This window comes from Theropithecus gelada, chromosome 10 (assembly GCF_003255815.1).
Source record: "Theropithecus gelada isolate Dixy chromosome 10, Tgel_1.0, whole genome shotgun sequence".
Taxonomy (NCBI): domain Eukaryota; kingdom Metazoa; phylum Chordata; class Mammalia; order Primates; family Cercopithecidae; genus Theropithecus; species Theropithecus gelada.
This window is the reverse complement of record NC_037678.1, coordinates 38,038,632-38,060,586: the sequence shown is the minus strand read 5'-3', so window position 1 is coordinate 38,060,586 and position 21,955 is coordinate 38,038,632. Positions and strand designations below refer to the sequence as shown.

General features: G+C 54.8%; 1 protein-coding gene across 1 annotated transcript; it reads left to right on the top strand.

Moving 5' to 3' along the window:
- Nucleotides 1–184: 184 nt before the first annotated feature.
- On the top strand, nt 185–21,667 carry LOC112632442 (sarcosine dehydrogenase, mitochondrial-like). The gene is given in 9 exon segments (XM_025398117.1): nt 185–334; nt 427–541; nt 770–949; nt 4,220–4,369; nt 10,421–10,593; nt 15,094–15,256; nt 16,027–16,195; nt 18,859–19,057; nt 21,545–21,667. Coding segments are annotated over 9 exon segments (1,422 nt in total).
- The last annotated feature ends 288 nt before the right edge of the window (nt 21,668–21,955 follow it).

Sequence of the window (21,955 nt, the reverse complement as noted above, 5' to 3'; positions counted from 1 at the left end):
ACCGCTGCTAGTGCGGGACTGCGCGGTTTGCAGCTGCAGATCTGGCACTGGCGCGGAATGGCGGAGCTTCCCTTGGATGGCGTCAGGGTTGCCTAGTGCACAGCCTACCTGGCCTCAGGGTCCCCTCCTCTTGGACATCTCTCCTGATCCTGGGCCCTGGCGCCAAGCAATCTGTATCCATAGCATGAGACTGAGCGGCTGCAGGCTGGACCGATGGCCTGACTTTGCTGCCTGGGCGTCTAGCCTCAGGATCCTCGCTGCTGGCGGCATGGGCCTGGTCTGGGGTGCCCAGTCACTTGCAGCAGCTCGTATGCCAGCGGGTGCTGGAGACCTGGTACCTGATGTCCTGAGGGTCATGTGCATCACCCCCCCCCCCCCCCCCCCCGGGGGGGGGGCCCTCTCTTTTGGTCTCCTCCAACAACACAGGGGCTGCCGGGGCGGGCTCTTCCTGGTAACTGGCGTGGTATTAAGCAGCAGGTTCCCACCCTGGTGCCGCTGCTGCGCAGATTGCCTGAGTTGGTCGCCCAGGCAGTGGCCCCAGGTCCGTGTGGCAGGTGTGTAGATAGGGTGAAGGGCACTGAGGGTCAGGGGGTTGCTCCGTCTTCTCTGCCCGTGTGCAACTTGCAGTTCTGCAGTTTTCTGCAACAGCTGAGGCGCTGGCGGGGGAAAGCAGAACTCCGCTGGATGGCGTCAGGGTTGCGGGCACAGAGCACAGCCCACCAGGCCTGAGGGTCAGCTCCTTTTCCACTTGCTCTGAATCCTGACCCAGATGCTGAGCACTCTGCCTGGATGCGGATAGGGCTGACTGATCGATTGCAGAGCCGGTCATCTGGCTTTGCCACTGAGGCATCTGGCCCCAGGATCTGTGATGCTGAGGGTGGCCAGGCAGTTGCTGCCCACGTGCAGGTGGCAGCTGCAGCTTGGGCACCGACAGGGATTGGCAGGGCTGGTACCTGATGACCTCAGGGTCGCCAAGTGCACTGCCTGCCCAGCCCAGGGTCAGTTCCTTTTTGGCCTGTGCCAACAGCGCAGGGGCCATGGTGCCTCAGTTCTCTGTGGAAACTGGGATGGGGTGAGCTGCCAGTTCCCGTCCTTTGGCCGCCTGGCCAACTGTCAGACTTAGCCACTGCCGCCCAGGCGTCTGTCTCTAGGGTTGCAGTTACTTGGGTGGAAGTGGGGATTGGGGTGGGCGTGGAGCGTCACCAGTTGCCAGGCCAGCACTGCCTTTGCAACATATTCAGATGGTGGCGGCAGCTTGGCAACAACTCAGTTCCCGACTCTGATGCCTCCATCTACAGAGCCCTGTCCGCCAGTGGTATCCGCTACTCTGTGTCCGGTGTGCCTAGGGATCCCAGGCGGTCTCAGCAACACAGAGCGAGAGGGAGCGGGCGTGGGGAACCATGGCGGGTATGGGGGCCCTGCAGTGCTCAGGATTCCTGCAGAAAGGCTGTGCACTTGCTGCGCTGGAGCAGAGGAGCAGGAGGAGGTCAGGTCGCCCTCTAGAGTCTGGAGTCCGGGGAGAGGAGGAAGTCTCCTTCTTTGGAGGCCAATTCTGTTGCTGCAACCTCTGCCGCCAAGAGCAGGGCAGCCCCTGATGGAGCCCCTAACCTGCCGCCCGCTGTTAGGGGCTGTTGGCCCCGGGATAAAGCCCCTAACACCCTCCCCTTCTGACCTCGTGATCTGCCCGCCTCGGTCTCCCAAAGTGCTGGAATTACCGGCGTGGGTCAACACACCCGGCCTCTTCTAAGAGTTTTATAGTCTTCCCTTTTACACTTAGGTCTAGGATCCATGAAAGTCAATTTTTGTGCATGACGAGAAGTCAGGTCCAGCCACAGTCTTTTGCATGCGGCTACCCTGTTGGCCCAGCACCATTTGTTGAAATGATTGCTTTCCCTGTGGAATTGTCTTGGCACCTTTGTTGAAAATTAATTGACTGTAAATATGAGGGCTTATTTCTGGACTCTCAATTCTATTCCATTGATCTATAGGTCTATTCTTATTTAGTACCTCACTGTCTTGATTTTGTAGCTTAGTATTTTAACAGCAAGTTTGGAATCAAGAAATGTGAATTCTGCAACTTTGTTTTTCCTTTTCAATATTATTTTGAGTATTCTTGGCCCCTTTGAATCTCCATATGAATTTTAGGATTGGCTAGTCAATTTCTGAAAAAAAAACAAAAAAAAACAAAACAAAACAAAAAAAAACCCGCTGAGAATTTTGATAGGAATTGTGTTAGGTCTATAGATCAATTTGGGGTATATTGTCATTTCAACAATAGTAAGTCTTTTGTTTCATGAACATGGGATGTCTTTCCACTTACTTAGGTCTTCTTTCATTTCTTTCAAAAAAAAATCTAGGTTTTAGAATATAAGTTTTGGACTTTTAAATTAAATTTATTCCTAAGCATTTTATTATGTTGATGATACTGGAAGTAGAATTTTTAAAAACTTTCCTTTGAGATTGTTCATTGCTAATATGGAAATACATTTTTGTGTGTTTTTATATATTGACCTTGTATCCTGTAACCTTGTTGAACTATTTTGTTAGTTCTACCAGCTTTTTTTTTTTTTTTTTTTTTAGTGGATTCCTTAGGATTTCCTATATAAAAGATCCTGTTATTGGCAAATAGGGGTGTTTTTACTTCTTCTTTTCTGATCTGGATGCCTTCTATTTTTCTTTTCCTGCCTAATTGCCCTGGCTAGGGCCTCCAGTACAATGTCCAACAGAGTGGCAAGAATGGCCCCCCCTGTCTTGTTCCTGATCTTTCATCATCAAATATCATGCTTGCTGTGTGATTTTTGTGTCTTTCATCAGGTGAGGGAAGCTCCCTTATATTCCTAGTTTGTTGTGCGGTTTTATCATGAATAGGTGAATTTTGTCAAATACTTTTCTGTATCTATTGGAGGATCAGATGGTTTTTGTCCTTTGTTCTCTTAATATGTTGCATTACATCAATTGATTTTTGAATGTGAAACCAACCTCACGTTCTTGGGATAAATCCCATTGATCATGGTGTGTAATCTCTTTCCTATGTTGTTGGATTTGATTTGCCAGTATTTTGTTGAGGATTTTTTTTTGTATCTATATTTGTAAGAAATATTGGTCTGTTGTTTTCTTATATCTTTTTCTGCTTTTGGCATCAGGGTAATGCTGGTCTCCTAGAGTGATTTGGCAAGTATTTCCTATTGGTATTTTTTGGAAGAGTTTGGGAAAAACTGGTATTAGTTCTTCTTTGACTGTTTGGTAAAATTCATCAGGGAAGCCATCTGGACCTGGGATTGTGGACAATTTTTCAATTATGAATTAAATCTCTTTTTTTTGTTTTAGTTCTATTAAGATTTGTGATGTCTTCATTCTGTTTCAGTAATTTGTGTGTTTCTAGGAATTTGTCCATTTCATGTCTAGTCTGTTGGCATGTGGTTGTTCATAGAGTTCCCTCAGAATCCCTTTTATTTCTCTAGGGTAGGTATGATATCCTCTCTTTCACTCCTGATTTTAGCACTTTGAGTCCTCTCATTTTCTCTGTCACTCTAACTAGATGTTTGCCAATTTTGTTGATCTTTTCAAAACATCAACTTTTTGTTTTGCTGGTTTTTTTTTTTTTTCCTATTCTTATTTATTTCTGTTCTAACATTTCATTCCTTCTGCTTGCTTTGGGTTTAATTTGCCCTTTTTCTGGCTTCTCAAAGTAGATCGGGCTATTGATTTGAGATCTTCTTTTCTAATAGAAGCAGGTACAAGCAGAAATTTCCCTGTAAGCATTGCTTTAACTGCATCCCATAAGTGATTGTGTATTGTGCTTTCATTTTCATTTTATTCAGTAGCTTCTAATTCCCTTTGTGATTCTTTTCTTTGATCCATTCATTCTTTAGCAATGTGTTGTTTAATTTCCACTTACTTGTGAATTTTCCAATTTTTCTTCTGCTACTGATTTCTAATTTAATTACATCATGGTCAGAGAATATCCTTTGTATGATTTCAAACTTTTTGAATTTATTGAGCCTTGTTTTGTGGCTTAGTATATATTCTATCCTGGGAAGCATTCCCTGTGCTTGAGAAGCATGTGTCACAGTGTGTACCTGAGCTGGGAAGGGCTTGGTGCGGACTAGAACAGAGGGAGGGGAGCCTCAGTACAGGTGTGCTGGAAAGAGCCCCCATTCTCCACATTCTTGGGGAGGAAGTACACCACAAAGGCCCCCGCAGCATTCCCACCTCCCAGGAGCTTTTCTGATCAAGAAGGAGTGTCTGGCCTGCAGAGGGGCCACCGCTGTGTTTGACATCTCCTCCTTTTGGAAGTTGTACCTGGTGGGGCTGGATACAAGGAAAGCTGCCAACTGGCTCTTCTCCGCATATGTCAGCCAACCCCCAGGTATGGAGCCTGGAGTTCGGGGGAATGTTCCTGTCTCTCCATGGGCACAGCCGCAGGCACTGAGATGACCTGGCAAGTCATCCTGTCCCCTCGGGCACCCTGAGCACACTGCTCCTTGCCCTCACCCGGCCTTGGGCCCCCCCCCTCTGGCCCCCTTTGCCCCATCCCAGGCCCCAGGCCCTCATTACTTTCCTCCACCTCTTCCTCCTGCCTTCCTTCTCCTCCTCACCTCTGCCTTCCTCTCTACTCTATTCCAGAAAGGGTATGTGGCAGCTGGCCCTCAGCCACCTCTCTACTGGGACTGGGGGGGCCCAGTTGTCCCCATGCTCTCACAGGTAGGATTGCCAGAATTAAATAGAAACACAGGATGTTCAGCTACTTCTGAATTTTGAATATGTAATGACTCATTTTTAATATAAGTATGTCCCAAGCCATATTTGGGACATACTTGGGATCTTCATCTGCCTTTTCGTCACCCTCCCACCCAAAAGCTTACACATCCCCATCTTCATGAGTGTCCAAGGCTGCCAGAACAGAGGATCACAGACCCAGTGGCTTCAAACAACAGCAATTTGTTGTCATGGTTCTGGAAGCTGGAGGTCAAAATGAGGGTGTCTGCATCTGACACTCTGCAGAGGACCCTTCCTTGCTCTTCCAGCTGCTGGTGGCGGCCAGGAATCTTGGCCTTCCTTGGCGTGCAACTGCATCACTGTAGTCTCTGTCTGTGTCACATGGCCTTATCCAGGTGTTCTTTGTCTCTCTCTTTTTTGTTTATTCATTTATGAGACGGAGTCTCACTCTGTCGCTCAGGCTGGAGTGCAATGGCACAATCTTGGCTCACTGCAACCTCCGCCTCCTGGATCCAAGTGATTCTCTTGTCTCAGCCTCCAGAGTAGCTGGGATTACAGGCATCCACCACCATGCCCGGCTAATTTTTGTGTTTTTAGTAGAGACGGGGTTTCACCAGGCTGGTCTCAAACTCCTGACCTCAGGTGATACACCCACCTTGGCCTCCCAAAGTGCTGGGATTACAGATGTGTGACACCATGCCCAACCGTGTTCTCCTCTTATAAGGACAGCAGTCAGATTAGATGAGGACCCACACTAATGACCTCACTTTAACCTGATCACATCCGCAAAGACCCCATTTCCATTTAAGATCACATTCCCAGTCCTGGAGTGAGGACTTTCACATGTATTTTGTGGGGATCACAATTCAACACCTAACATCATCTCTCCAGTCAGCCAACCAACAAACCCACTTCCCAGACTCCTAGGCACCTGCTGCTCACCTCCCATTAATCCAGCCACCCACTTAGTCTTCCATCCACCCATCCACCAGCCCACACATCCCTCTTTCTCCATACATCTGTTCTGCCTTCTACTCACCCACTCCCATCCTCCCATCCATCTGCCCACCTTCCCATCTGTCCATCCATCCTCCATCCACAAAGTAATTTATGCCACAGACATTTATGGAGTCTTCTCTGGTACCAGGTCCAGTGCTAGNGAGGTGTCCCCAGCTCCGCCCTAAACACCCCCCATGACAAGGTCTCCACATGGCTTCTCCATGCATTCATTCATTCTGTAAACACCTGCCAGGCTGTTTTCCCCACCCATGAGAAGCCAGGATCCAGGGAGACCCTGGGATGCTGGCTCATGTGCACAGCCACAGAAGGGTCTTGGGCAAAAGGACAACTGAGCAGGTGTGCACTTCAGAAAGACCACTCTGCCTATGCTTCAGAGAAAGGACTGGGGGTAGGGGGCAGAGGGGAAGGGCAGTCATGTTAGCAGCCACCAGTGGAACACCTGGGACTTGCCAAACTTGAGCCAACATCTCCCGTCCCCATAGTAGTCCTTTGAGGTGGTTTTAATTGGTCTTATTTTTACTGATGCAGAAACTGAGGAACAGAGAGGTAGAGACACTTTCCGAAGGTCACACAGCTGGTCAGTGCCAGAGCTGATGGGGACCCGGCCCTCTTGTGCTCAGAAGCCTGCACAGGCTCACTACCACCCTTTCTCAAGAGTTAAAAACCCTATGTGAGAAGACGGCCTAATGTAGGCCTTCCATTGTTGACCCCCGGGCTCAGGGGCCAGGACACTCATCTCAGCATACTTCCTCCTGACACATCTGCCCTGGGACTGGACGGGGTGACTCTGCTGGACTGGGCAGGAGGAAGAGGCACAAGAAGAGGGCACTACTTCTGGAGACATGGAGGGTGTCAAAGGGGTGATCTAGCTCTGGAAAATGATGGGGGCAGCTTTGGGGAGAGGACGGGAAAGGAGAGGAGGAGAGGTGGCGAGGGGTGAGGGGAGATGTGTCTCTAGACTGAAGGTCGCCAAGGTGAGCACGGCTGTGTCTGGGAGATATCCTGTCATCCTGGGGTTCTGCTGAGACCTCTGGCTGGAGTGCCCGAACCCTGCCATGGGGTCTGTTTTCCTTGGCACCCCCTGCTGAGTCCTGGGCCAGTCACTCCACTCGTGGGCTGTAAGGGACTCAGTTGTTGCTGTCCCTCCGTGAAGATGCACTGTGGTGCTCAGAGGCACATGGTAGACACGTGCGTGCTGAATGAAGGGACAGAATCAGAGACGGTCAAGTGCTTTAACATTAACCAGCTTTTGCCAAGTGTTTGACTTGAGGCTGCCCATAGAAACCAATACGCATTAAGGAGACATTTGGGCAGAACAATGCAGGAAACGAATGACCCAGCCTTGGCGCTCTTTGGGTGGACTGCTCCCAGCAGTGAGGACAGCAGGCGCAGAGGCCCTGTGGCAGGCAAGTGCTTGTTTGTCTGAGACATGCATCGAGGCAGGGATGAAGCAGGCCAGGAGCCGTGCTCAGAGGGCAGCAGGGTGAGATCCTGAAGGCCCAGCCACTGCTTGTCTGAGGGAGGGATGCTGAGCAAAAGAGAAACATGGTTGGGCTTGGGCTTTGGTGGGGGGGTCTCTGCTGCTGGGCCAGCAAGTTAGGGGCCAACAGGCCTGCAGGGAACCTCAGGCTAGGCAAGGCAGGGATGTCCAGGAGGGAGTAATGAGCTGAGTCCATATGGCTCACGGGTGAAGGTATGGCGTTGTGGTGGTTCCCATGGACTGGGCAAGGCTCATAGTGCCAGACAGTGGATGGGGTGTGCTGGGAGGGTCAGGAGGAGGGGTGGGACAGGGACAGGTTCCATGTGCTTGAAGAGGAGTGGAGAGTGCCAGCCGCAGCGATGGGGAAGGGGCTGGGATGCAGTGGATTCATGCAGGCCCCAGCCTGGCCCACAGGCCGCCGCGATGCTGTGTGATTTTCATTTCTCACCTGGGTGACCCCAACCTCCACATCTATGGGGTGGAGGGAGGGGTGTCAAAGCCTGGCCCTTGGAATCCTCTGGCTTCATTGCCATACCAACCTTGGACAGGGAGTGGGACTATTTTTAGTGTTGGGGAGGCAGGTGGGGTGTGGAGGGAGGAGGTGACAGACGGATAGATCAAGGTGCTGTCCAGCATTGGCTGGTGGGCCAAGCCTCATTATAATCTGCTGCAGGCGTCGGCAGGGGAGGCAGCCAGGGCCGGAAGAGGAGCTCGCTGCCTCCTGGTAACTTCTTAACTTTCTACTCCAAAATGTCCTCTGTCTTTCAAGAATAACCCAAAGTTTATTATACTGGTGCTGCTGATGAAGGCTGCACTTTTGGAGTTGTTATTCAGGATGTGCTCAGTACACCTGCTGGACCACAGAGCAGGGGCTGTGCGAGCTGCTGCCCTGTGGAACTTTCTAGAAATATTCCATAACTGAGCAGTCCAACACGCAGCCACTAAGCCCTGTGTGGCTCCTGAGCCTTTGAAATGTGGCTAGTGGGACTGCATTTTTAATTCTAGTGAATGTAAACTCAAATAGCCTCGTGCTGGTGGAGGCTGGGCATGGTGGCTCATGCCGGCAACCCCAGCACTTTGGGAGGCCAAGGCGGTAAGATCACTTGAGTCCAGGAGTTCGAGACCAGCCTGAGCAACTTAGCGAGACCCTGTCTCTAAAAATATTTTTGTTTTCTAATAGCTGGGAATGGTGGTGTATACCTGTAGTCCCAGCTACTTGGGAGCCCAAGGCTGGAGGATCACTTGAGCCCAGGTCAAGGCTGCAGTGAGCTGTGATTGTGCTACTGCATTCCAGCCTGGGTGACAGAGGGTGACATTGTCTCAAACCAAAATGAAACAAAACAAACCAAAACCAATATCCTTGCATGGCTGGAGAGACAGTGTTGTGCAGCCCAAAAGTGGCCATCACTGTGGTCATGGTTAACACCAGGGGCTTTGCATGTGCTTTCTTGCTGGTTCCTCACAATGGCTCATGGCATCACAGATGAGGGACTGGGGCTTGGTAGGGGTGAGGGGTAAGTACAGGGCCTGGGACTAGAACCGGGGCCTCTAACTGGGAAGCTAGTGGACCCCTGGAGCTGGGCTTCCCCTGAGGTTGCTGAGCCCACAGCCTGGGTCAGAGCCCTTCAAAGCCTTGGACCAGTTGGCAGCTCCAGGCTCCTTCCCCAGGGTCCCTTCCGTGTGGCTGCCACTCAAGGCTGCACAGAGCATGTGCTCGTCAGGTCTGAGGCGCTGATATCACTCTCCAGGGCTTGGCCAACTGCACCACAGTTGAGCACCTCAGGGTGACGTGGGTGGTGGCTTCCAATACCTTGACGAATGGGATTAGAGTCAGCAGCACATCTGGGCAGCCCACCCTGCAGCCTCAACACCTGCTGGGACCCCAGAGGGACAGAAGGGGGGGGCATCTCCTAGCAATGGGGGCCTCACCCTGTTGTGCCAAGCCAGGGTGTTCATAGTCAGTCCTATTTACTGAGAGCCTTCTCTGTGCCAGGCACATTGGGATGGGAGGATTCTGTTGGCATCCTCCTGGGGGTAGGTGTATTGGGGGAGTGGGTACAACCAATGTGAGAGACACCCTGGCAGGAGACTGTGAGACCTTGGACAAGGAGTACCTGACCAAGACCTAGAGAATCAGGGAGGGCTTCCTGGAGGAGGTGACAGCTGAACCAAGAGCTGAAGGATGACAAAGGGTTAAGTGGGGACAGGGAAAGGGGTGATAATGTGGAGGGGCACAAGAAGGCTAGACCTGGAGGTGGGCATGGTGCCCAGGAGGTGAGGGCTTCCTTGGAGATCACGGATGCTGGCCCCAGTGAGGTCTCCGGTACTTGGGCGAGTGTGAGAGTAGATGCGGTGCTGGGCACCGTGGAGCAGGGGAAGTGGGGAGTGAACCCCCGCCTGCGCAGAGCTTATTAACTAGGGGTGGACCCAGCAAGTCAGTGCAAACTGTTGAGTATGAACTGAGTGTCCAGTGCTCAGGAACATTCCCAGCATCTCACTGCACTGTGGGCACTTGGGTGCGGCCCTGCCCTCGGTAGGTGACAGTACTCTAGGAGGTTGAAATGGCTCTTAGCACCTGCTGGGTGCTAAGCCCAGCGCTCTGCCTCCTCCAAGTCTACAGCCTCAGGGTCTCACATCCATGTCAGAGGACTTTGGGGCTGAGGTGCCCCGTTGGAAGGTTAGGTCAGCGAACAGAGCAGGGAGTGTCCAGGAACAGCACTTTCTGAAGAGGGCTGGGAGGAGGCCAGAATCTGCTCCAATCCGGCTCTGCCTTGGCCAAGTCACTCTACTCTTCTGTACAGCACTGAGGCCACCATAGCCGGCCCCTCTCTTGGGCCAAGGCTACCGAAGCAGCAGCTGGGGCACCTCTGGCCTCTGAAGAGTTGGAAAACTGGAGGGGCCTGGAGATATGGATTGTGGACCTGGCCCAGACGCTGTTCCTCCTGGCCTGTGAGTTTCAGGGGCATTCTATGGTAAGATGACCACTCTGGCCTCAGTTCCCCATCTAAGAATCCAGAGTCCCATCAGAGCTGTCTCCAAGTCTGGCCTCCCCCAGGGGTCCTGCTAGCCCTAGCATTACCCCGCTGGAAGGTGGCTGTCTTATGTGCATTTGGAGCGCACATCTGTCTTGGTGTATTTTGATTAATCCATGTTTATTGTCGTCTGTCTCATGAGGACAGGGACTTGTCCCACTCATGGCAGGTCCCCAGGGCCTTTCCTGCCCCGGCCCCACCCATGAGCACTTGCTTTTGCTCTTTGAGCGACTTTGCTCTTGCTGCAGCAGGGCCATTCTGCAGGAGGGGCTGGACGCAGACCTGAGCAACAAGGCCTTCCCATTCTCCACCCACAAGATGCTGAGAGCCACCAGGCAACTGGTAAGTTCCAGCTGGCCACATCCTCTGGGTCATGAGTGGCAGTATGCTGTGAGGGGAATGCCAGGGGATCTGGGGGCTGGGGGCCCTTAGGCAGATTCCTTTACCTCCCTGGGCCTTGGTTCCCAACGGTGAAGGGGGGACAGTGGGACCAGGCGGCCCTCCCACAGGCTGTTTGGAGCTCGGAGAGGTCATGGGGATCAAAGTCACAGTGTCTTCCATCCCTTCCCAGTGCCTGGTACATGCCAGAGACTCAGTCCCAGGGAAGGTGGCCTCTGCCTCACCGCCTGCATCACCACTTATTATATCCCCACCCGAAAGGCACGGGGCAGCCCTCCCGAGGCCGACTGACCCCCCTGGAAACAGGAGGGCTGAGCTCTGCTGAGCAGTAGCCGGCTCCAGAGGTCTCCATGTGACAGCCTCCCTGCTGCCATTGTGGGCGTGTGAGGAGGGGCTGCTGGGGTGGGAGCATAGACAGTCTCCAAAGAGCACTCCACACATCCCACGCCAGCTCTAGAAAGTCTCTATCCTGGGGGCCAGGGCCCACCTCTTCTGAGATGGTGGTAGTGTCTGGTGCCAGGACTCCATGAGACCCAGCCCCAGGCAGGAGGCTCCCTCAGAGACCAGGATCAGGGCCCAGGTTCTAGTTCTGGACCAGCACCTCCCTCTTCTGGGCTTCCTTTCCATGTTGGAAAACAGGCATCTTGGCATCTCCTTTGACTTATCGAGGCTGAGATGGGGCGCGGATGGTAAACACAGCAGCCTGTTTGCTGAGGGCTTCCTGTGTGCCAGACACTGTTCCGAGAACATCACAGCACACTTCCCTATGTAATCCTGCCCGCAGCATGGACGGCTCTGTTACAGGGTCTCCCAACCTCAGCACTATTGACATTTTGGTACAGAGCCTCCCTGCTGTGGGGCCCCTCCTGTGTGACGCAGGTGTGTGACAGCCTCCCTGGCTGCCGCCCACTAGATGCCAGAGGCACCCACCGTTGTGACAGCCACAAGTGTGTCTGGACATGGCCAAAGGTCCACTGGGGGCAGGATCGCCTGTTGAGAACCTCGGTGCATGACCACCCTGTTTGTTTGCAGGTGTGTAAGCCATGCGGGGCAGCGGAGACCAGGCCTCCAGAGTCCTCTAGCGCTCATGCTGGAGAAGATATCACCCCATGTAACAGATGTTGCACAGATGGAGCTCAGAGAGGCTGGATGGGCCACGCTGCTCAGGGCCAGCTGGCTAGAGAAACCCAGAAAGCCCCCGATATGTATCAGTGACATGGATGTGGCCTTCAGGAGGGGCTGGGCGGGTACACAGCCACATGTGTAGGTCGCTCCCTATCTCTCCTTCCAGTATGTTCGTCTACAGTTTGAGGGGAAAATGCTAAGGAAGGTTGGGGAGGAGCAAGGTCCTGGGGGACAAGTCTGGGTTCTGTTAGCAAATAAACAACATGGCAATGACTGTCAGGGAGGAGGCAGCCAGAGACCAGGGAGATCCCGGCGGCTCTGCTGTCACCTCCCCTCCAGAGGCTGCACAGGGGCAGGAAGCAGGGCTGGCCGTGTCTAGCTTGCTTCTTGCCTCTGTGGTGCAAAGCTGCCTGCTGGGACCAGAGAGGGTAGGTGCTCAGAAAGGGCAGCACAGCTTGATCCAGGCCACATGGCTTTCAGACATCTGGAGTCCAGCTCCAGCAGGCCAGCCATGGGGTCCACGCAGTATCCAGCTTTGTCTGCAGCTGGGCTCTGGTTTGCAGAAGGGGAGGGGAGCTGAGGGTTTTCCCACCTTGCTGAGGCTTGGCATAGGTGTTACCTCTATATGGTTTGGCTGGAGGAGGGGGAGACGACCTGGTGGGAATATGTCCCCTTCCATTTGAGGCCCAGCAGCCTCACCCCCCACCCTCGCAGTCACTCTAGCAAGCTGCTGGGACTTGTTCTCAGACAGGCGGCTCCAGCTGCCTCCCCTCCCCTGGGGCTGGCCCTTTCCTGGCCCTGGAGGCCTCCCCAAGCTGGGCAGCAGCTTCCTGGGTCTGCCTCCACCTGTGTGGCATAGGAGCCAGGCCAGGCCAGGTGCTCGCCAAGCTGACACAAAGGCCCTGCTTCTAGGATGACGTCCCCCAGAGGAACAGGCCAGGCCAAACACAGCGTCGGGGGGGTGTAGGTGATGCAGGTCACAGAGGCCGCTTCTCCCCACAGTCTCCTACTCACTGGTGTTATAAAAAGCATGTTACGACTGCATAAAGTACTGCTCATTGCTCGGTTTCCAACTGTCACTGCGAGTGGGTTTCAGCACAGGGGCTGAGTGCAGACCTCGCTTCTAGCAAGCCCACTTTGGGCACGACCCTTGCCCCCTCAGAACAAGGATGCCGGGTCTGTGGGTAGGTCTCGTGAGCTATGGCATGAAGCTCGTCTGGCTGGGACATGGTGGTCAGCGGCATCTCAGAGGACTGTTGGAGACATTCATAGCCTGCCTGCAAGTTAGTGAAATCCCCTCTAATCCCATCCCCAGAGAAACCAACCCCAGTTGACAGTTGCATACATTGCCCACCATCTTCTTCCCATCATCTGTGACTATCTATGGATTTTAAAATGTAATCAGGACATCCCATTCAGTCTGTACACACTGCTTTATTCTCTGAATGTTGACTGTTTTCCTGCTCCTTTGAACGTTCCCCGAAAACCACTTGGAACACCCTCAGCTGGGTCACAGTGCCCTGGGCATGGATTTCACACTGGGCCCACCTCTTTGCTTTGGAAGTGGCCCCAGGAGGAACTTCCCTTGAACACCGTCCTCCCAATAGACGCTGACTATTGGTCCGAGAGAGGGTAAAACTGGGCCCACCAGGTCAGGGGTGTGTGTGGTTCATGGGCCTGGCCTTCCAGGTCACTCTGTGGGGTGTTTTTCTCTGTCCTCTGGCACTTCTGCACCCCGCACTTTCCCAGTGCTGCCCTAGGTCTCAGGCGGAGTGTGAGAGAAGCGTGATGCTTTCTAGGCCAGGGTCTCTGCCTGTGGGACTGGTGGGAGGGGAAACACAGGGGATGAGGTAGAGACTGTAGTGAGCCAAGATCGTGCCACTGACTCCAGCCTGGGCAACAGAGTGAGACTCCATCTCACACGGGGCCGGGAGGTGTTGCGATGGGGCCCGCAGGGACCAGGAGAATGCTGGTGGGCAGTGGGCGGAGTGGGAGCAGTTGATGTGGGCTCCCAGCTTGTCCACAGGCCCCTGGGGTCAGTCCCAGGGCAGAGCCCCCTAACACAGGCCACACTTTGTTCCCAGCTGAGAGGCTGAAGCACTCGGCCTTGCCCCACCCTGTTTCTTGCCAAAGCTCAGTTGTCTGTGGCATCTTTGCGGCACTCTTGGTTCCACGAGAACTCCTTGGCCTGTGGTCACCACTCGCCCTGCCCAGGACCTCTCTCCAGTACAGGCTGGGCTGTGGCTGCAGGTCCCTTCCTGGGCCCCAACCTCACTCGGGGTCTGAGCCCATTGAGGGCAGGAGCCACATCTTCCATCCTGGGACCCCAGTCCAGCACCCAGCAGGTTTCCTGAAGGGCAGAGGCTATGGCTGTCTTCAGAGCCCTGTGCCGGGCCACGGCTGACCAGAATGGTGGGTGATGGGCTCCTCGGACAACAGGCTTGGCACTGGCTGTCCCCTTCCCTGATGCCTCTGTCCCCACCAAGCACAGCCAGGGTGGTGTCCCCTGAGCTGTGCTACTGCCTTCCCCCTGCCCTTTGCAGACATGTCTCAGAGCTTCTGAAACAGATAAAGCCGGGCTCCCAACCCCATCTTACAGACAAGGAAGGGTGAGAAGCTTGCTCCAGGTCACTGCTGTGGACTGATGATCCCCAAAACATGAGTCTACACCCTAACTCACCAGAACCTGTGAATGTGCCCTTATTTGGAAATAGGATCTTTGCAGGTGTAATTAAGGTCAGCATTTCCAGATGACATTACCTAGGGCTAGGGAAGGTCCTATATCCAGTGACAAGTGTCCTTGGAAGACAGAGACACAGAGGGGAGGCTGTGAGGGCTGAGGCAGAGATTGCAGTGATGCAGCCACAAGCCGAGGGGTGCCTGGAGGCGCTCGGGAGGCTTCTCCCTGCAGAGTGGAAGGGTCCTCTCCAGAGCCTGCAGAGGGAGCATGGCTTGCTCTGGATTTTGGATTTTGAACCTCCAGAACTGAGAGTTTACTGCTGTTAAGATACCAGTTGTGGTCATTTGTTATGACAGACAGGAAATTAACCCAGTCCTGTAGAAGATCTGAGGTCTGCAGACGGCAAACCTGCCATCTTCCTCTCCCAAAGGTGACCCCCTACTTCTCCCCAAAGATCTCCACAGCAGCTGGAGAGAGTTCTCCTTGGAAGATCCCCTTTCTTGGTGGCAGTCCGGCTGGGACCAGGGCCAGCTGACATTCATGGTCACAGTAGGAGCTGTCCACCAGGAAGTGGTGGCCTGGGCCTGAACCTCAGCCATCCTACCTGGTCACATCTAAGCCATGACTTTGTCCCCCAGGTCTGGGCCATGTGGCTGTATTTCTTTGGGGAGCTGGGCTGGGAGCTGTACATTCCAAAGGTGTCCTGCGTGACTGTGTACCAGACTGCAATGGCTGTGGGTGCCAACCATGGCCTCGTCAATGCAGGGTACCATGCCATCGACTCCCTGAGCATTAAGAAAGGTGAGGGCAGGGTCTGGACGGCACGGGGGGGGGGGGGTGGAGTTGGGGGCTCAGGAGGGCAGTGACGCTCCAGACACGTGGAGGCCAAGCTGTTTACCTTCCCTGTGTTGTCACCCGGATTCCTTCTTTCCACACCATGATTTCCTCCCCTACATCCCAGCGCCTGACATCCTCCATTTCCCCAAACCCTTTTGCTGCCCAGGGTCTTTGTGCAGGGCCCCAGGGACAGTGCTGGGATCAGCAACCCCTGCACACACCTGGACTCAGAGAGCTGAGGCGCAGCCTGCACCTGGGGCGCAGGCCCAGGCTGGGTTGGAATTGAGGCCTTGGTTGCTCTGAGAGCTGTGAAGAATGGAGCCGGGAAGCAGGCGGCACAGCCTCTGGAAGAAGCCCCAGACCCCTGTCCAGAGCAAAGATGGAGATCAGAAAGGGCATTGGATGGCGCCCCTGGGCACCCAGCTTGGGCTCTGGGCAGCTCTCCCAGGTGTTGGGCACCCCACTTGGGCATTGGGCAGCTCCCCCTTCACGAGTCCCTCCCTGACATCCCCACCTGAGGTTGCAGAGGGCTGCAGTGCTGATGGACAGTGTGCTTTGGGAGCTGTCCCCAGGAAACCTTCTGGAGTTGGGCATCGGGGTTGCCCAAGTTACTAAACAGCTCTGAGGGTGTGGGTAGAGGCTGTAGGGGCTGGGTTTAGGCACCATCCTCATGAATCACCTGAAGGGGAATCCCCCTCAAGGTGGCACTGACCCCCTGGTTTCCCTTCCCACAGGCTACCGGCACTGGCATGCGGACCTGCAGCCAGACAACAGCCCCCTGGAGGCAGGCCTGGCCTTCACCTGCAAGCTCAAGTAGCCCGTGCCCTTCCTGGGGTGGGAGGCCCTGGAGCAGCACCGGGCCACAGGCCTCCACTGGCACCTGCTGTGCTTCACCGTGGAGGAGTGAGTATCCTGCTGCCCTACCCCTACCTAGAAGCAACTGCTTACAGCCAGGTCAGGCAGGCACTTCTCCATCCCCCAGTCGAAGACCCTGGTACCGACACTTCCTATGTGCCAGTCACACTCTTCCAGAATGCACCCAAAAGCCCACTGCAGATAAGGAAATCGAGGCCAAAGAGAGAGGCCATCTGGCCAGGTCACATGCTATTAAAGGCAGAAAGGCAGAGAGAGTTTGTCTCAAAAAAAAAAAAAAGTCTCATTCTATTGCCCAGGCTGGAGTGCAATGGCGTGATCTCAGCTCACTGCAATCTCCACCTCCCAGGTTCCAGTGATTCTCCTGTCTCAACCTCCCGCGTAGCTGGGATTACAGGCATGCGCCACCACACTCAGCTAATTTTTGTATTTTTAGTAGAGATTGGGTTTCACCATGTTGGCCGGGCTGGTCTCGAACTCTCCTGACCTTGTGATCTGCCTGCCTCAGCCTCCCAAAGTTCTGGGATTACAGGTGTGAGGATCCCAAAGTGCTGGGATTCAAACCAGGCCAGTGTAAGGTTGCACACATGGGTCCCTTCCCAGGCCAGCAGGGCCCGTGGGGACATATGGAAGGCTCCATGCTCTTCGAATGCAGGTCGCGAAAGAGAAAGGTGCAGCCAAGCCCAGGCCACCCCTCTGTGGCGGGTCTAGGCCGAGGGCCTTCGGAGGGTGAACCCAGGGAGCCTGGCCTCCCAGTCACTGCAACATGGCCTCCCATCCTGTTTCAGTTCAGTCCTCTACACAGCCCTGTGATGAGGGGAGACGGGCTCGGCTGTGGCCACCATCCCCACTTACAAATGGAGACCACACAGTGCCAAGGAACGGGGGACTCATGCCCAGTCACACAGCAGAGGTGGAAAGAGAGACTGTGCCTGGGGCCGACCTGACCCCCTGCTCTCCCCATTGAGTGGCTTTGAGCACGCTGCTAGGAGCCTGGCACACGTGCTCCCTGGGCTCCTGGGAGAGTTTGGATTCCAGGAACCCGAGTCCCACTTGGGTTCAGGGCGGTCTGAGAAGAACAGGCCCTGCTCAGAGACCCTCCCGTGGCCCTGGCAGGGATTCAAGGCACAAGTCTCCGGGGAAAGGGCTGGCTTTGGGCTCTGTGGACATGGAGCTGACAGCCAGCTGCAAACACCACCACTTCTCCCAGATTTCTAGAGCCTTCAAAAGGAGTGTCAGAATGAGGAGGGGAGGAAGAGGGAGGATGAGAGAGAGGGAGGAGGGGAGAGGGAGGATGAGGGGAGAGGGAGGATGAAGGAGTAGAGGGATGAGCAAAGCCGTGCTGTTATCATCCTGCGACTTCTCACTGGGTGCCTGTCGGGCTCTGCCTCTCGCGTGACAGCCTATCCAGCTCCCGGGATCAGCGCAGCTCCAGGAGTGGGGACCCCTTGCACACAGGGCAGCGTCCATAGGTCCTTTGAAGCACCTGCAGCCTGATGTCTGGGTCTAGGAGGGCCTCGGACAGCCCCTGTGACCCAGTGCACTCTGCTCAGGGGTTTTCTGTCAGGCTGTATAATAGCTGCCCTGCACCGTGGCTCCAGGCTGTCACAGTTCCAGGACAGACCCAGAGAAGATGCTGGCAGTGGAGTCACAGAGAATGGCCCTGCCACACTGCTCTGGGACTCTGAGCAGCTGGGGCCTCAGTGTCCTCACGTGAAGAATAAGAACTAGGGCAAAACCAAAGATGTTTACAAAACCACCTTCCAGCCTCGCCCTAATCAGATGGACAGGTGGGACCCAAACAGTGACTCCGAGCTGCGGATGCAGAAGGCGCCCTCATCCTCACCCCAGTCCTTTCATTCAGGGGCCGCTTTGCATAGCTTCAGCTGCAATAACCCATCAGACAGGGAGAAGTCTGCAGCCTGGCAGCAAAGTGTTAGCACTTGTTAGCCCTGGGTGCTGGCCTTTCTGTGATTTTAGCTTACTTTGTTTGTCTTCCTGCTTTTAATTTTTAAAAGTTTACAGTGAGTACTCATATATTACATGTAGTAAACTCCTTTGAATAAAGTATGCATTGTACTGTGAAAAAAAATGAACCTGGCCAGGCACGGTGGCTCACGCCTGTAATCCCAGCACTTTGGGAGGCCCAAGCAGGCAGATCACTTGAGGCCAGGAGTTCGAGACCAGCCTGGCCAATATGATGAAACCCCGTCTCTACTAAAAATACAAAAATTAGCTGGGCATGGTGGTGGGTGCCTGTAATCCCAGCTACTCCAGAGGCTGAGGCAGAAGAATCGCTTGAACGTGGGAGATGGAAGTTGCAGTGAGTCTAGGTCTCACCACTGCTCCAGGAAAAAAAAAAAAAAGAAAGAAAGAAAGAAAGAAAAAGAACCACGGTACAATGAGCCACAATCACGTTTCACATTTGAACCATTCAGAAGTCCAGTGGAAGGAAATCGGAAGCAGAAGCAGGGCTTCTCCCAAATATACAGGACTTGCTTCTGGAAACAGCCGAATTCATTCCTGGTTTCGATGTTTTCTGATTATCCCTTTTACTCACATGAAGCCTGAGCCCTGGTGTCCAGGCCAGATGCTGAGCTGACTCTGGGGACCAGCAAGGTCCTAGTAGGCCAGCCCTATCTGCATGAAGTCATGGTCAGGTGGGCACCATGTAGCCCCCCATTCTCCTCCAGGTCACTGTGGATGTGTCCCCACCCTGTGGTTTCTTGGGACCCACCTTTCTCTATGGCTTCTTCCAGCAAAGTATCCATGTTCAGCCTGGAGGCCATCTGCAGGAACGGCCAAGTGGTGGGCCATGTCCTGAGGGCCGACTTTTGGTTCGCCATCAAGACCATTGCCTACGGTTATATCTGTGACCCCAGCGGCGGGCCAGTGAGTCCCCTTCTCTTTCCCTGCTGAGGTGAATGTTGATCCCTCCCTAGCTCCAAACCAGCACCCTGCACCGCGCCCTCAGAGTGCTGGGCACAGGCAGGAGGCCTGGGTGGGGTCCAGAGGAGGAGGGGTCCAGAGGGAGGAGAAAGGAGGGAAGTCGGAGGGGAGGAAGAAAGAGGGAGGAGGGAAGAGGCAGAGGAAGGAAGGAGAAAGAGGAGGAAGGTAAAAGGGGAGAGAAGGAGGGAGAGGGAGGAGGAAGGAGAAGGGGGAGGAAGACGCCCCAGCAGGTGGAGGACTCCCCAGCTGTGCCTGGGCAGAGCCAAAGCTGCTCTTTGTTTTCTTTGTGGAAGAATCTGACTTCGATGCTTCCAGACTTTTTTTCTGTTAGAAGGAGGTGCGAGCCAGCCAGGATGATACTTTCTGGCTCCTGACACGAGAGACCCAAACCTTGAGCCATCCATGGCCTACCCTTTGCCTGGGGTGCAGGGAGCCCCCAGGGTGACTGACCAGACACTGATTCAGAGACCCATGCTCCTATCCTCTCTTTCCTCACCCCACACACCCCTGACCCCAGGCAACCCCACACCCACCAGATGACCCTGGCCCCTGGCTGCAGGAGGCAGGAGCAGGCTGGAAAGAGCAGGCACTGCCCCCAGGAGCAAGTCCCAGGACAGCCCTGGGAGGCCAGGTGTGGTGGGGCAGGGGATGGGCAGCCTCCCCAGAAGGGGAAGGGGTGCTCTCTACCTCCACCTTCTCTTCCCATCTTTCTGGCCCTTGGAAGTAGAGGTGCCAGTGAGGAGGGTCACATCTCTCCATGGGAGCGATCTGATATTTGGTCCAAGCCCTAAGTGAGGCTGGGAGGTGCTGGCCTGGCTCCAGAGCCTTCCAGCCTGAGCCCCTGCTGGACACATAGAGGGAATCAGGGAGGGAGGGAGCGCTTGGGAGATGCCATGAGGAGGAGTAGGCTGGAGACACAGCAGACTCAGCAAGAGCTGCAGGCCATGTGCAAGCCCAGTTTGCAGGCCCAAGGGGGAGGTGACACCACCAGGCCTGCGGCAAGGCCATGGTCCTGTGGAGCCATAGGGAAGTGGCAGCCCATGGAGCCGAGTCTGGCGGTGGAGCTGGGAGGCTCAGGACACAGTTGATGCCACCAGCCTTTGGGATCTCCCTTTTACCTGCTTTGTGACCTTGGACAAGGATCCTTTCTTGGAGCCTCAGTTTCCTCATTTATAAAACTTGGACAGACACCCACCTACCATGCAGGGCTGTCATACAAGCAACTGCCCAGAGTGGGGTCTTAATAAGCAGGGATTGTGATGGCGTGGCTCCCACAGTGGGCAGGGCCTCCTGACACGGCCCTGGGGCCACGGTCCTAGGGGTCACCGCCCTGGGGCCCAGCCAAAGCCAAGTTTATGGGCTCCACGCCAGCGTGGAGTAGAGGCTCCATTGCCCTTTCTTCAAAGAACAGTAACGCTCACCTTTCTCCGCAGCCAGGGACGGGTCTATAACCAATGTGACCAGGGAAGCCGAGGTTAAACGGCATCCAGACGGGCAGCCGGGGACCAGTCAATGTGGCCAGAGCCGGTGCACGTCTCCTGCCCCCTCCATCAGGGCTGTCCAGAGCATTTGCACCATGGCAACGGTCAAACACGACAGTCACACCCGCCCCACCCCAGAGCTGGCTGTTAAATATTTTCAAGTGCCCAAGCAGGGTAACAGAGGTTTCTTCCTAAGATAGGGAAACCTGCTCATTGATGGGAAAGGCTTGGAGGCGGGGAAGGAGTTTCAGACTCATGGGTGTTTGTTAGCAAGGCCAGGTGCCTGCTTTGACTTGTGCCTCCCTGCGGACATCTGAAGGCCACCAGCTGCCCATGCTGCCTGCCTGTGGGGGGCAACTCAGAGCTCTCAGCCCTGCAGGTGCACACATGGCTCAGAAGTGCCACTCCTAAAGCTCCTGTCACAGAAAAGGCTTGGTTTTTTTTTCATTTTTTCATCCAGTCCTTAGCTGCCAGGAACAAGAAGGAGCTCTCTGACTCCCAGAGCAGAGCCGGAGACTCCCTCCTGTGGCTCTGGCCTTGGGTTTAATCGCTGTACAGGGAGAACAGCTTCCCTGAGTGGCCCGGCCTGCCCTCCTCAGAGCAGCCACGGCAAAAGTGCCCAGCGTCACCAGCTGTGCCAGGCTGGACGTGACGCCCTCTTCCTGCCTAAGAGCACCTGCACCTGGGGCTGACTGGCTCCCAAGGGCTTGCTGGGAAGGCCAAGCCAGGGTGTGGGATGGGGAGCATGCAGAGGCCAAGCTCTCTAGAAGGCTAATCCAGCCGCCCCTGCCCCAGGGATTCGAGCCCGACTGGCCACCAGCCTTGGCGCTGCTCCAGCCACTGTGCCTGCCCGGGGCTGGGGAAGTCACCCTCCTCCAGAGCAGCAGGCAGGCGTGAGCCCTGCACCCACCCAACAGCGAGCGACCCTCATCCCCACCTCTGCTCCTAGGTCTCGCTGGACTTTGTGAAAAGCAGGGACTGTGCCCTGGAGAGAATGAGGGTGACCCGTGCTGCCCAGGCTCACCTGAAGTCTCCCTTCCACCCCGACAAGAGGGTGAAGGGAATCTACTGAAGGCCCGGAACCCATGCCCCATGCCATGCTGTCCGTCCATTCCCACAGGTTCCAAATGACTCTGGATCCCAGGACCCTGGACCCGGCCAGAACATGGGCACTTTATCATTGTGGGAGGTTGGAGCGCCCTGCTTACACCACTGGCATTTGGCATTTGCAACTGGTGTGGAGGTGTCACCCGGAGAGGGTGTCTGCCCTCCCTTCCTGGCCTTGTTATTGTTTCTCTCTTTCTTTCTCTCTCTCTCTCTCCCTCTCCCTTCTCTCTCCCACTCCCTCCCTCCACCCGCC